Source organism: Dasypus novemcinctus, chromosome 26, assembly GCF_030445035.2.
Source record: "Dasypus novemcinctus isolate mDasNov1 chromosome 26, mDasNov1.1.hap2, whole genome shotgun sequence".
In the NCBI taxonomy this organism is placed as follows: domain Eukaryota; kingdom Metazoa; phylum Chordata; class Mammalia; order Cingulata; family Dasypodidae; genus Dasypus; species Dasypus novemcinctus.
Window position 1 is genome coordinate 50,654,758 of NC_080698.1, and position 13,703 is coordinate 50,668,460.

At 39.1% G+C, this 13,703-nt stretch overlaps 1 protein-coding gene across 4 annotated transcripts in view; it reads left to right on the plus strand.

Moving 5' to 3' along the window:
* The window catches only part of PPARG (peroxisome proliferator activated receptor gamma), a 135,563-nt gene that overhangs the window by 74,238 nt on the left and 47,622 nt on the right, over positions 1-13,703 (plus strand). For all 4 annotated transcript variants that reach the window (XM_071212228.1, XM_058288757.2, XM_004456117.4 and 1 more), the window contains exons 3-4: positions 11,131-11,358; positions 12,699-12,868. In XM_071212228.1, the coding sequence (XP_071068329.1) occupies positions 11,139-11,358; positions 12,699-12,868 (390 nt within the window). In that variant the 5' untranslated portion in view covers positions 11,131-11,138. The remainder of the gene's footprint in view (positions 1-11,130; positions 11,359-12,698; positions 12,869-13,703) is intronic.

The window sequence follows — 13,703 nt, forward strand, 5'->3', positions numbered from 1 at the left end:
CGTGTATCTGCTTCCATGTTCTTGATTGAGCGTCTGATTAAATAGCCCACCTAGGGGGCGGGGACTCAACTTTGCCCGCCCTACTGATGTGGTCAAATCAGAGCCCTAATCTTGATTTAATAAAGGAAAAGTGAAACCTCTGAGTTTAATACAATCAATATATCACACCCAGAGGAACAGACCAGTTTACAAACATAATATCTCTTTTTGGAATTCATAAATAATATCAAACTGCCACACCAGGTAATCTAATTTCTTGGCTAAGCCCACATGGAGTTTTTTTACCTCCTGCTCCCCTGAGCTCCTCTGGGGCTATTTCTTGGGGCTTCCTTCTTCTCTCTCTCTTGCGATTTATCTTTTTTTCTCATATCCCAGGTTTTCCTCTGACTTTGTCCTTGTGAGAACTCTGCGTATGAGTACTTGAGAGGTAAAATTTTTAATACCTATGTCTACTCTCATACTTGACTGATGTTTTGGCTGAGTGAAAAATTCGTTTTTTCTCTGAATTTTGAAGACATTGCTCTAATGCTTTTCTAGCTTCCAGTGTTGTTTTTGAGAAGTTCAGCATTATCTGATTCTTAATCATTTACATGGGACATTTCTTCCTCTATCTGGAAATACTTATATTAATCTCTATAGAAAGGACATTGATCTTTAGAGTGACTCTTCTCTATATGGTTTAAGTAAAAAATCCTGTAATTCTTGGGTTTCGTTGCTCATTAACCAACATGAACCCTTGGCCTTGGTCATTTTAACATTAAGGAAAAGCTTAGGAATGAATTAATACTACCTCTCAGGTTTATATGGGAAAGGGCAAGTATGTGGAGGATGAAAACTTTGTTTTCCATTGGTAATGGGGATAGAAACGGATAAAAAGATAGTCACAAATTCTGACACAGGTAAGATCATCCTTTCATCAGTCATATTCTGTCAAATGTGAAACTCTTTAAATGCTGTGCTCTCCCCTCTTCTGCATATTCTGATCAACCACTAGCATATTAATCTAAGAAGTTCTTGTAGTAAACTTATTCAACCCTGCTTAACCTAGCATTTCCCAAATTTATTTGGCCACAAAACTTTTCCATGGTAATTCTTTTTAAAGGCACGTGATTAGCATATGTGCAACACAGTTGGGGAAGTGCCACATAAGACGTAGCCTTTCCTGGCTCCAAAGGAGCTATTAAGAGCTTTGGAAGGAGTAACCAAGAGAGGCTGTGGACTCTGCTCTTCCAGGGGACTCTAAGACAGGACATCTGTTTCAGGCGTGGTCCAGTTTGAACAATAGACTCTGCTGCCGTTTCTTCCTCTTCCTGTCCTCTAGCGGTAGCATTGGAGGTTTGAGCCCACCTTTTCTATGACTTTAGTGCTCAGCTGACTAATGAGTACAAAAACCATTATAGCTGGCGGTAATATTTCGACGGTGTTGTCTCATCATTTGGAACAAATGTTCCCCAACAATGCAAGGTGGTGGTGGGGGGGTGATGTATGGGAATCACGTATGGCATGCATGATTGTTTCGTCAACTCACAATTTCTCTAATAAAAAAACAAGTACTACTCATAGTAACTATATTTATTGAGAACCTATTAAGCGCCAGGCCCTGTGCTGAGAGCTTTCTGTATATTATCTATTTTAATCCTCACAACTACTCCAAGTGGTAGGCAAAGGTGAATATTTTACAGATGGAGATAGTGAGGATAAAGAGATCGTGGAACTGGCAGGCAGCAGGGCAGGATTCACACCCAGGCCACCTGACCCCATCCCAGCTCTCATCCTTCTTCACTGTTTGATGCTCAGAAAAGCAACCTGCAAAAGCTACCAAACAAATAAATAAAATATGTGCCCCTGTATTTATTCTGTGAAAATTTACACTCACAGTGCTTACCTTGTTAGACCATTCAATTAATCAAAACCCCCATTTCCTAAACCTTTTGATGAATTCAGAGGTTATTATTTTTGGTAGAAACAAATTCTGTCATTGATTTATTGCTTCTGTATTTTCTTCTAATTTGCCAAAAAGTTATTTGCGTGAGACTTTTTTTCCTTCTTAAATTTGATGTCATTCTTCTGTATTATTTAATTAAGACCAAAAAATCTGGCTCTATGAAAGGTGACACAAGTTCAAAGACCCTTTCCCACCATCTCCATATATAGGAACAACTTCATAATGCAGTGCAGAGAAGGCTAGCCACAAGACAGAAACCCCGGGTTCTCCTTCGTCAGCCTCTAACTGTGCCATCGGGGGCAAATCGCTTCACTTCGTTTTCTTCATCTGGCGTATGAGGAACTTAGATGACCTCAGAAAGGCCTTTTCCACCTCACTATTTCAGAATGATTTTTATTTCTGCATGTCAGCCATCGTGGAGGGAGCCAAACTAGAAAAGCCCCAGGTCAAATTGCACGGCAAAATGATTTGTGTGAATTGAAAAGGAGGAACAGGAGAAAGAAATTGGAAGCGTATTTATGAGGACCTCGGCACTAAATGAAACAAGTTAGAAGAGACTGAAAAGTCGGTTATTGCCCCTGCAAGGGCACTTCCAGCAAGTCTACTGTGTTTTAGAGAATCTCTGAAAGGCTCTTCCTGGCTCATATTCCTGATGTTTCTTAAGACATTTCTCTAATAAAGTTTTATTTGGGAATGACTCGTCATAGCCCCCTGTACCCAGCACGTCGTAAGTGTTGAACGGAATGTTTGTTGAAATTAATAGTTGTTTATATGGAACTGGACGATCGGGAAGAGATTTCTTTTTCTCACCAGCATTCAGTCTAGAAGGTTACGTGTGCAGGCTTAGGAGTTAGATCACCTGGATTCTGCTCTACCATTCAGTAACTAGGCCTTCGTAGGCAAGTCGCTTTCTTCCATCGTTTGTGCCGTCGTTTCCTGTCCTTTAAGGAGAATCGTGAGTGCGGCTGCCCTGTTGGCTGTTCGGAGGACTGAAGGAGATGATCCAAGTACAGTATTTGGCCAAATATCTAGCAAAAATGTAAGGTTCTATCAATGCTAGCTAATTGTTGAAGAGATGCAGCCTTCCCCCAGTTACTGCAATAGAAGGTTTTCTTTTCTTTTTGTAAGGGAAAGCACAATACCTCAAAGGTAAACTGAATAGTTCTGGTACTCGATTTTTAAAATCCAGTGGCCTTTCTGTCCGGCTTCCATATCCCCAAATAATGATGCCTATCAGATTAGAGAAGTTATTTTATTTTTGCATGAAATGGGTTGTATTTTTGTTTGCTCTAGATTGTATCTTGGAGTATTGTAAAAATTCTGCTTGTTGACTATCATAGAGCTTAAAGCCAAGTTAGAAGATCTGAGATGAATGGCACAAATCCTTTCCTTTCCTTACAAGGTCTGCCTAAAAATGACTCTTGCCTCCTTGAAACACATTAAGGGGTTGTGAAATTGATGGATGCATCAACTCAGTGTCACCCAGATGGAAAGTTAAACTTATTCCTGCAAGAGATTGTTCACGCAGATATTTTTGTTCATTTGTTCTTTCATGGATAATTGAACGGAGTAACAAAAAGCACCTCCTCGACTTACAGTTTTGGCAGGAACAGTAGCTTGTGTTTTCTAGAGACAAATTAGAAGCAGCCTCCCTGGGCCTATCTCAAAGTCAAAATAAAATAAAATTTCTAGGAAATCTTTGTGCCTCCAGTAACCACGATCCGTGGAGAAATATTGTTTAGGTCAAGATGTCCCAGAAATAAGAGGAAAGGGCAATGGGAAAGTGTGTATTTGGTCAATATGTTTTTCACTTTGTCCTTTCTACTAAGAAAAGGAAAATATTTATAGGACCCTGATGTTCCCCCTATAATCCTCAAAAGAGAAAAACTGTGTATGTACTGTTGGGGGATGGGTTATGTTGTGATTGCATTTTACATATAAGATTGAAGATTAACATCTCTTCTCTAGAGGCTTACATCTTAGCAAAACTAAACCACTGAGAAAGCCTTCTTATTTTTCCATTTTTCACAGTAAAATGAAAACTCAATCTCTATTCAGTTGGCAAATATTTAGTGAGCAACTACGGTGCATAAGGACCTAAGAAAAATCGAATACCAAGACACCATCCCTTTGCTTCAGAATGTGAAACCTAATAGTGGAGATATTTATCCAAATTATAAAAATTAAATTAAAATTAAAAAAAAGAGGTACAGAATGCTGTAGGAGCACAGAGAAGGGAGAACATTTTTAAAGTTGGAGAATTTGTGGGAGGCTTCATAGAGAACCTCCATGGTTGAACTGGGCTTTGAAAAACATGTAGAAATGAGGGCAGAAAGGGGATAGTTCAGCCTCGGGAAATACCATGAACAAGACTGGCAGACTAGAAAAAGCAGAGCATGTTTAACCTGGGCAAACAGTAGGATATGCTTGGGATGGGAGTGAGGTCTGAGGTAAGTAGTGGAAAATAAGACTGAAACAGTAAGATAGGGCTGTGTCTTGCAGGGCCCTGAATGACAAGCTGAGATATTTTCATTTATTATATGTAATTCAGTGCTTCTCTGGCTTTTTCACCAAAATGCCCATAATTAGTAGAGGACAGTCAAAATATACCATTCTTTTGGCCACGAAATGTACCACAAGCATAGAATTTTAGGGGAGCTTCCTCATATCTTAAAAATCACATGACTTTTTCATTCTATTCCTTAACTCATAAATGGTTATTTTGACAACCTTTTTTCAAAACATTTAAATATAATAGATGCCCCCTAGAGATAAGATTCCTGCATTAAGAAGCATGACTTTTGTTGACAGCACGTCATTGAAGTTGTATGTTAAAAATGAAACAAAGCTTTAAAAACAACGAAAAAATCAAACCAGCAAAATGATGAGCAACCAACTTTCCCTGTAACCTAGGTATTTTTGGCATCCTTATTTTCATTTCCCAGTGTTCTCACAGAGGAGTATGCACTACCTTTAACTCAGGTAGTCAGGCTTCAGTTTGTACACAGAAGAACATTGCAGTAGGCATAATGAGAAATATTTGATAAACCTACCTTTATGGATACTACCATCTGGACCAAAGAGGTCTATTTTGGTATGAAGCTAATTTATGCTATGGAAAATCGGTAAGAGAAAAGCATGCTGAAGAGATGGGCCAAGAGACATACACGACCCATATTAAGAGGTGCAGGTGAATTTTTGAAGCAAAAGGCATGTTGGATGGGTGCCCTTATCATTAAGATAAGACAAACTTTCAAAAGTCATTGAGACCCACTCTGACCTTTCAGCTATCATCAGGACACATTCCTCGTTGTGGTGTGTAGTGTTTACACTATAACACAGATAGCTCAAGACTGTTTGGGTACTTATTTATGTAGCTATTCAGACTTGTGAGCCCAAATGGGTGCCTAGTGAGTCCCATTGGACCCACAGGAGCACAGCCACTACACTGTTCTGCTTATTTGTGCTTTCTAGGCACTTTGTTCTTCTTATGAAGCCCACAGCTGAAATCTTTTATCTCATTCAAGAGCTGGACTTCAGTAGCAAGTTCCTTAGCGCTCTCTTGCAGGGAAAGAGCAAGAGGCCCCTTCCCAGACACCTCCAGGGGAGTCACACTTCCTCTGTGACGGATCCTTTTCAACACTAAAAGAATTTATATAGAATAGGGTTTCTGGGTCAACCTTGAGTTCAAATCCCCCGCTGACTAGCTCTTGGATCTTGGGCAAGTCTCCTCACCTCTCTTTACTGAAAGGTAGTAGTGTGGCTTGTTTTATGGAATAAAACACTACGCATGAAAAAAAAAAGGTAGCATGTGTGTGGTACATGAGAGGTACTCAAGCAATACCAGTTCACTTCCTTCCCTGGCCCCTTTTGCTAAAATTTCACAGCCATCATATTCAGTCAGCAATTCATTTACTGTTTAATGCGTAAATGTAGAATGAGTGCCTTCTGTGAGCCAAGTCCTTTGTTAGGTGGCAGGGATATGACTGCTCTGAAAGATAGCTAAGCCTGTGATTCCAGGGCCCAGGGCCCTGCGAGCAATTCACTTGTCTCCAGCACCAGCAATCCTGAATGCACACAGCTCTCCACTAGTGCTGTTTGGCCACAGAGTTGACATTTTACAGATTTAGCAACTGCTCTTATGGCACCCGTTTGAACAGTGAACCGGTTTTAGGTAAACCAAGTCGGACAGCGTCTCTTTACTGAAAGGTTTAAGGGCTTCACACTCCAGTGGGTCACAAGTCCAGATTAGAGACTTCAACCCCAAACCTCTCAGGGCTTTATTTTACATATTGTGGCCACAGATTATATTTAGAAAAATGCATGTGACATTTTCCATCTTGAACAGGCAATTCATGAAACTCATGATGCTGTGGCCTGAGAATATACTTAATGAGGTTTTTTCCCCTTCGTCTTTTTTTATGTTTTCTTGTTTCCATTTTTGTTTTGTTTTGTTTATGTTTCAGGGGCAGTTTAATAGTAATACTGGGTGTGGAGTTTTTCTTCTTAGAGTAATGAAATTGTTCTAAAAATTTTTTGTGGTGATGAATGGAAAACACTGTGATTATACTAAAAGCCATTGATTATATGCTTTGGAAAGATCATATGGTATATGAATATACCTCTATAAAGCTGCTCAATAAATAAATAAGTAATTGTGCAGGAATAGCCAGAAATAACAGCTACGTACAGCAGGGGAAGCATAGAGAGATCAAGGGGTGAAAAATTTTCTTGTTATGTTTGTTTACTTGTTTTTTTTTGCTTATTATTATTATTTTTATTGAAATAATGAAAATGCTGTAATGATGATTGAGGTGATGAATACACAACTATATTATTATACCAAATACCATCGATTGGACACTGGATGAATTGTGTGCTTTATTACTATGTATCAATAAAATTGATTTGTTAAAAAAATCAATTGGCCATATATGTAAGGATCAGTTTATGAACTCTCAATTCAATTTCATCGTCTATATGTCTATCCTGGTGCCAGTACCATGCTGTTTTAACCACTATAGAGGGTTAAAGACCAGGAAGTATGAGTCCTCCAACTTTTTTCTTTATTTTCAAGATGGCTTTGTCTGTTTGTTGCCCTTTACCCTTCCAGATAAATTTGATGATTGGATTTTTTGTTCCTGTTGGGGGGGCGGGAAGTAATGATGGACTAGATTTTTTTTGAATTAGAGAAATTGTGGATTTATAGAAAAATCATGCATAAAATACAGATGTTCCCATTTAACACTCTTATTAACACCTTGCATCTGTGTAGTACATTTGTTACAATTCATGAAAGAACATTTTTATAATTTTACTATTTAGTCCATGGTTTACATTAGAGTTCACTGTGTTGTCCAGTCCTATGATTTTTTTTAAATTTTTTGTTCTAGTAACATTTATACTAGCTAAAATTTTCCCTTTTAACCACGTTCAGATATATACTTCAATGCTGTTAAGTACGTTCACAGTCCTGTGCTGTCATCACCATCATCCATTACTAAAACTTCCATCACCTAGTAGAAACTCTGTACAATTTAAGCATTAATTCCCCATTCCCTACCCATACCTTGGAAACCTATACTCTAGTTTCTGACTCTGTGAATTTGCTTATTCTAATTATTGCATATCAGTGAAATCACACAATATTTGTCCTTTTTTTATCTGGCTTATTTCACTCAACGTAATGTCTTCAAGGCTCATCCATGTTGTTGCAGTCATCAAGACGTCATTCTTTTTTACAGCTGAATAATATGCTATTTTGTGTATATATCACATTTTATTTATCCATTCATCAGTTGATGAATTTGGGTTGCTTCCATCTTTTGGCACTTGTGAATAATGCCGCTATGAACATTAGTATGCAAATATCTGTCAGCGTTTAGCAATGGAAGGTGGTGAGGGTACCACAGCATAGTTATGCTCTCAATCCTTTTGGCTATATACCTGGAAGTGGGACTGCTGGGTAATATGGTAATTCTATGCCTCACTTTCTGAGGAACCGCCAAACTGTCTTCCACAGCAGCTGTACCATTTTACATTGCCACCACCAAAGAATGAGTGTTCCTATTTCTCCACATCCTCTCCAACACTAGTCATTTTCTGTTTTTTCAAAAATAGCCATACCAGTTGGTGTGAAATGGTATCTCATTGTGGTTTTCATTTGTATTTCCCTTCTGGCCTAATGATGTTGAGCATCTTTTCCTTTGTTTTTTGGCCCATTTGTATATCATCTTTGGAGAAATGTCTATTCAAGTCTTTTTACTGGACTAGATTCTAATTGTGACATTCTCTTAATTACAGCTAATATGTATCCATGTATCTCTAATCACACTGCTAGCAAATATTTCCAAAACTTCCTTCTCTTTTTAAGAAAAGTTGTATTCACAGAAAAAACAATTTGACTAATTTCTCATATACAGAAGGAATTTTCACTTTAAAAAATATATATCCATTTTAGTATTACTTAAAGAACAAAATAATTTTATTATGCAGTTAAAGAATAAGTTAATTTACCTAAATTTAATAAACATACAATTTTTCTGTTACAAAAAAGCATTATAAACTAATAGAGTAGCAAAAGTTCCAGCCAAAAGAGAAAAATATTTAGATTCTCCAATTTCAAGAAAACGAAATTATCCTAGAACCCTGTGCTTTAAAAACAGTCATTATTAGACCCAGTTAATGATCTTTTCTATAGAACATAATGAAAGTAAAAATGTTTTCAGGACATTTGATGGCAACACTACATATGTTTGTTCTAACACAAAATTCTCTGCTGTGATAACCGAATAAGGTGTAACTTCTTCCCTGTTTAAAATGCTCCAGATGGTCTTGAGAAGATGATTATGTTCTCTTCCCTCATTGTGATAATCTAGATGAGATTAATCACTTTACCAAAGACTTTTCTTTACAACATTTTATTTTAAAATACTTTCAAACTTACAGGACAGTTAGAGAAATAAAACAAGCTCAATAGAGAGAACTTCAACATACCCCTACCCCCAAATACCCAGATCCACCAATTTTAACATTTTGCCACATTTGCCGTATCATTCTATCTACCTACCCATCAGTCTATCCATTATGAATCCACTTTCTGAACACTTGAATATAGGTTGAATACATCATGCTCCTTGAACACTTAGAACTGGGCATGTACATTTCCTAAGAACAAAGGTTTTCTCTTCTCTAACCACCTTCAGCCCAGTTATCAAGTTCAAATGATTTAACATAGATATAACACTTAACAGTCTATATTCCAGTTTTTTCATATGTCCCAATAATATCCCTTTGTGCCTTTTCTCTTCCCTTGCTGTGTCACATCCAGGATCATATATTGCATTTAATTATCATTGTCTCTTTAGTTGCTCTGTCTTCTTTCTTTCTTTTTTTTTTAAATTTTAGAAACAGATATACAACATAAACTTTTCCATCTCAACCACTCCTAAACATATTCAGTGGGATTAAACACATTCACTATGTTGTGGTACCCTCATCACCTTCTATTCCTAAACTTTCCTATCTCCCCAAATACAAACCCTACACTCTTATGCATTAAGTCCCCATCCCCGTCTCTACAACTTGTACTCTTAATTTCTGTCTTTGTAAATTTGGATATTCTCTAGTATTTTCTTTGTGGTTACCATGGGGCTTAAATGTAACATCCTAATTCTGTAACAATCTCCTTTGCTTTGATACCAACTTAACTTCAAAAGTATATACAGGGAAGCAGATTTGGCTCAACAGAGCATCTGCCTACCATATGGGAGGCCCAGGGTTCAAACCCAGGGCCTCCTGACCTATGTGGTGAGCTGGCCCATGCACAGTGCTGATGCATGCAAGGAGTGCCATGCCACGCAGGGGTGTCCCCCACGTAGGGGAGCCCCATGCACAAGGAGTGCACCACCGCAAAGAGAGCCACCCCATGCAAAAAAAGCTCAGACTGCCCAGGAGTGGTGCCACACACACAGAGAGCTGACGCAGCAAGATGATGCAACAAAAAGAGACGCAGATTCCCGGTGCTGCTGACAAGAATGCAAGCAGACACAGAAGAACACACAGCAAAGGGTCACAGAGAGCAGACAACGAGGGGGAAAGGGGAGAGAAATAAATAAAAATAGATCTTTATATAGACTGTGTTCCTGTAGCCCACATATTTATGAAGTCCTTGTCACAAATTATTATTATTATACATCATGATTCCAAAACCACTAATTAATCATTACATTTTATGCATCCGCATTGTAAATCCTGTAGGAAGTAAAAAATGGAGTTACAAACCAAAAGCACAATGGCACTGGCATTTATACTTACCCATATAAATATTCTCATTGGAGATTTTTATGTCTGCATGAGGCTATGATCTGTTGTCTAGTGGCCTTTCCTTCCAATCTGAAGAACTCTGTTTAGCCATCTCTCTAGCGCTGGTCTAATGGTATCGAACTTGTGGGAACCTGTGGGAGTGCTTTGCTTCAGGGCTTATCCTCCATTGAGCTTAGAGACTAGCTCGAGGCCAAAGTTAAAGGACCCTCCTGATCCTTTCTGCACCTGTGACTTGTCTTTGCCATGCGCATGTGGACCTGGGAATTCCCCGTTTACAAAGTCTAATGTCCCTCCTTCCTTAGGAAGATGTTTCTTCACAGACCTGGGCACTGTACTGTATTTCTTATGCCAACAATCCCTTGGCCCAGGCAGTCTCTTGACGGCTTACCCACAGCGTCCTTTAGGAGAGCTCAGTGACCTGCCTTTTACACACAGGCCGGGTTCTGGGACAGCGAGTCCCTCAGCCCGCCACCAGCGATTGGGCCAGGTGTCCATGCTCCCAGCTTGTGTACCAGGGTGACTCTGCCCCTGCCAGGAGGAGAATTCAGGGACCCACACTGGGAGTGCTTGCGGTGAGAGGGTGACAGAGGGGCCAGCCGGGGTGCCGCGGAGTCCTTCCCCTTTTAAGTGGCCTCTTTCTTCCTTCGGCACCCGCCCTGTTGGTGCAGAACTTTAGCTGCTCTCTAAAGCATTGAGAAAGCCAGTTCCTGCTGGCCGCGCAAAGCTTCCAGGAGGGGCGAAGCCCCTAAGTGTCTCACCCTGCCATTTTGAGCGGGACGAGGCTCCCCCAGAGACATTTTCACTTCCCTCTCTATGTGTCTCTAGGATTAACATGGTGGCTCTTCTTTTTTCCATTTCAGGAATTACCATGGTTGACACAGAGATGCCGTTTTGGCCCACCAACTTTGGAATCAGCTCCGTGGACCTTTCTGTAATGGATGAGCACGCCCACTCCTTTGACATCAAGCCCTTCACCACAGTTGACTTCTCCACTCTTTCTACTCCACACTATGAAGACATTCCATTCACAAGAGCGGACCCAATGGTTGCTGATTATAAGTATGACCTGAAGCTCCAAGAGTACCAAAGTATGATGTTTATGTTCAGTTTTCAGATTACTAAAATGGAATCGCACTAATCTCTCAGTAACTTTGGAATCGCTACTCCAGACACCTCTATAGAGAAGGCATTTTACCATTCCTTTATTCATCTATTTATCCATGGAATGTTAGGTACTTACTATATGCCGAAAAGGAATGTGATGTATAAATGCTTCAGCTCATTTTTTCCTTCCCTTCCTTCTTCCTTCCTTCCTTCTTAAGTGCATTTTCTAGCATGTTTGCATTGCCAGTTGTACCCCAGACTGAGTCCATCATCCAAACTTTGAAATCTTTTGACCACTCATAAGTTAATGAGTAACAGTTCCAAGTTACCTTATAACAGATCATAACAAAATTACTATTGCTGTACCCTTTTTTTTTCTAATCCTGCAAATTGAAAAGCTTTTATTGAAACCTATTTTTCAGCACAAATTTAAATTTTGACAGTTGGCTATTGATAAATCTTCATTCCATCAAATTCACATCAAAACATCAGACCGAAGAAAAACTAAACCTGCACTTTTCAAGATAAAATGTTTCTGTGATGCTGTTTCCTTGATTTTTATCTTTTTGTGTGCTGATATACTAGTTTTCCAAAGCCACCACTATGTAATTGGCAGCCATTACTTGACAATAAATAAGAACTTCCTGTATTTCTAGTTTTTTAAAAAGATAAATAATATGCTTGGTTATATTTATCTGTGTGGTTTTCAGTTATAGCCTAATATGGAAATTTAATAGACCTGATCCAAACCAGTAAAAATACAGTGCTTATTTTCCATAGGTTCAAAGATCATTTTACATACTACCTCTTCTGATTCAGCTTGGATGGTAGCTTGGTCTCTTCTTTTTCATGTACCTTCCAGCCGGGCATTCTCTTACCTCATCACAGCCTGGTTCCTTCTGCGTTTCTTTTGCAAGAATGATTTAGAGACACTTTCTAAAAGGCACCATTTAAATAAAATATACATTTTACTCTGGTGAGGAATGGCGAATACAGAGCATTGCATTGCAGAACTGGCCAAACACCACGTATTCTCTGTTAGGACTTCACTGTTGCAGGGTATTGAAGGGCTATGGAGCCATAGACTGAAATCCCTTACCCCTTTCATTTTTGCAGGTGAGGCTCAGAGATGTTTTGATTAGCCTGTGATTACCAAGCCTACTTTTTCCTGACTTAAACTCCAGTGTTGTTTCACTGTCTCATGGTGCCCCAGCATTTAAGTAATAATAATATGTCAGTGTGGGGGATTATGGTACTCGCCCTATTGTCTTTTTAGCATTGTTTTTCATTCGATAACTGTTGTTTCCCATTTTTCTAACTACAGGTGCAATCAAAGTGGAGCCTGCATCCCCTCCTTATTATTCTGAAAAGACCCAGCTCTACAATAAGCCCCATGAAGACTGTTCCAGCTCCCTCATGGCAATCGAGTGCCGGGTGTGTGGCGATAAAGCCTCCGGGTTCCACTACGGAGTGCATGCTTGTGAGGGATGCAAGGTAAAAAAAACAGCTAAATTCGTTCTTCAAAGGATTTGCTGAAAATATACCTGTTATTTCATTTCCTGTTGCAAACACATTACAAGGAATTAAGATAAAATTGTCAAACTTTTTGTGTGTGTGGCAGAACCCATTCTTCAAACAATATAATATTTGGAAACCTCAGAAAACTAATAAAAGTATCATGACAGCTTTGTCACACTTCCTTTTCCCCAAATTGGCCCTTTGAGGCACTAATTTAATTCAACCCTTGGCATCTTGGAGATTAAAAAAAAAGTGACTTGTCCAAGATGCCACAGCAAGACAGTAACAGGCTGGCACCAGAACCCAGATTATCTGTGTGTGCATGGGTGTGTGTATCTTCATTTGAGTCTTACTTAAAGCACTCCTGTAAGGTGCAGCTTATTTATGGTCACTTTACAGCTGTAGAAAGTATGGATTAGAGGAAATTGCCCATATCCATTAGACAGGACTAGACCATGTTTATTGTGCCTCCCAAACCTGGACTCTGTGTTTTCTTAGTCTAGCATCTTTTTGAAATTGTGTTATGGACAAATAGATAATACAACTATTTTGGAAAGTAGATACTGTTTTTCCTCCTTTCTTTGGAAAAGAGTCTTTAGAAAGTTCAGAAATGTAAACTTAGGCTGAAGGAGTTAAACAATGATGTGTGCAAAACCACCTCGGCAAGAGCAGGTGCATGGTAGGAGTTCAGTAAATACTAGTTTCCTTTTTTTTGGTCTGAAATTGATCCAGTCAGTGAGAAAGCTGAGACCAGGAACCCACATAAGAATCTTAACTCCTACCTAATTGCTGTTCTGTGTTTTTATTCTGA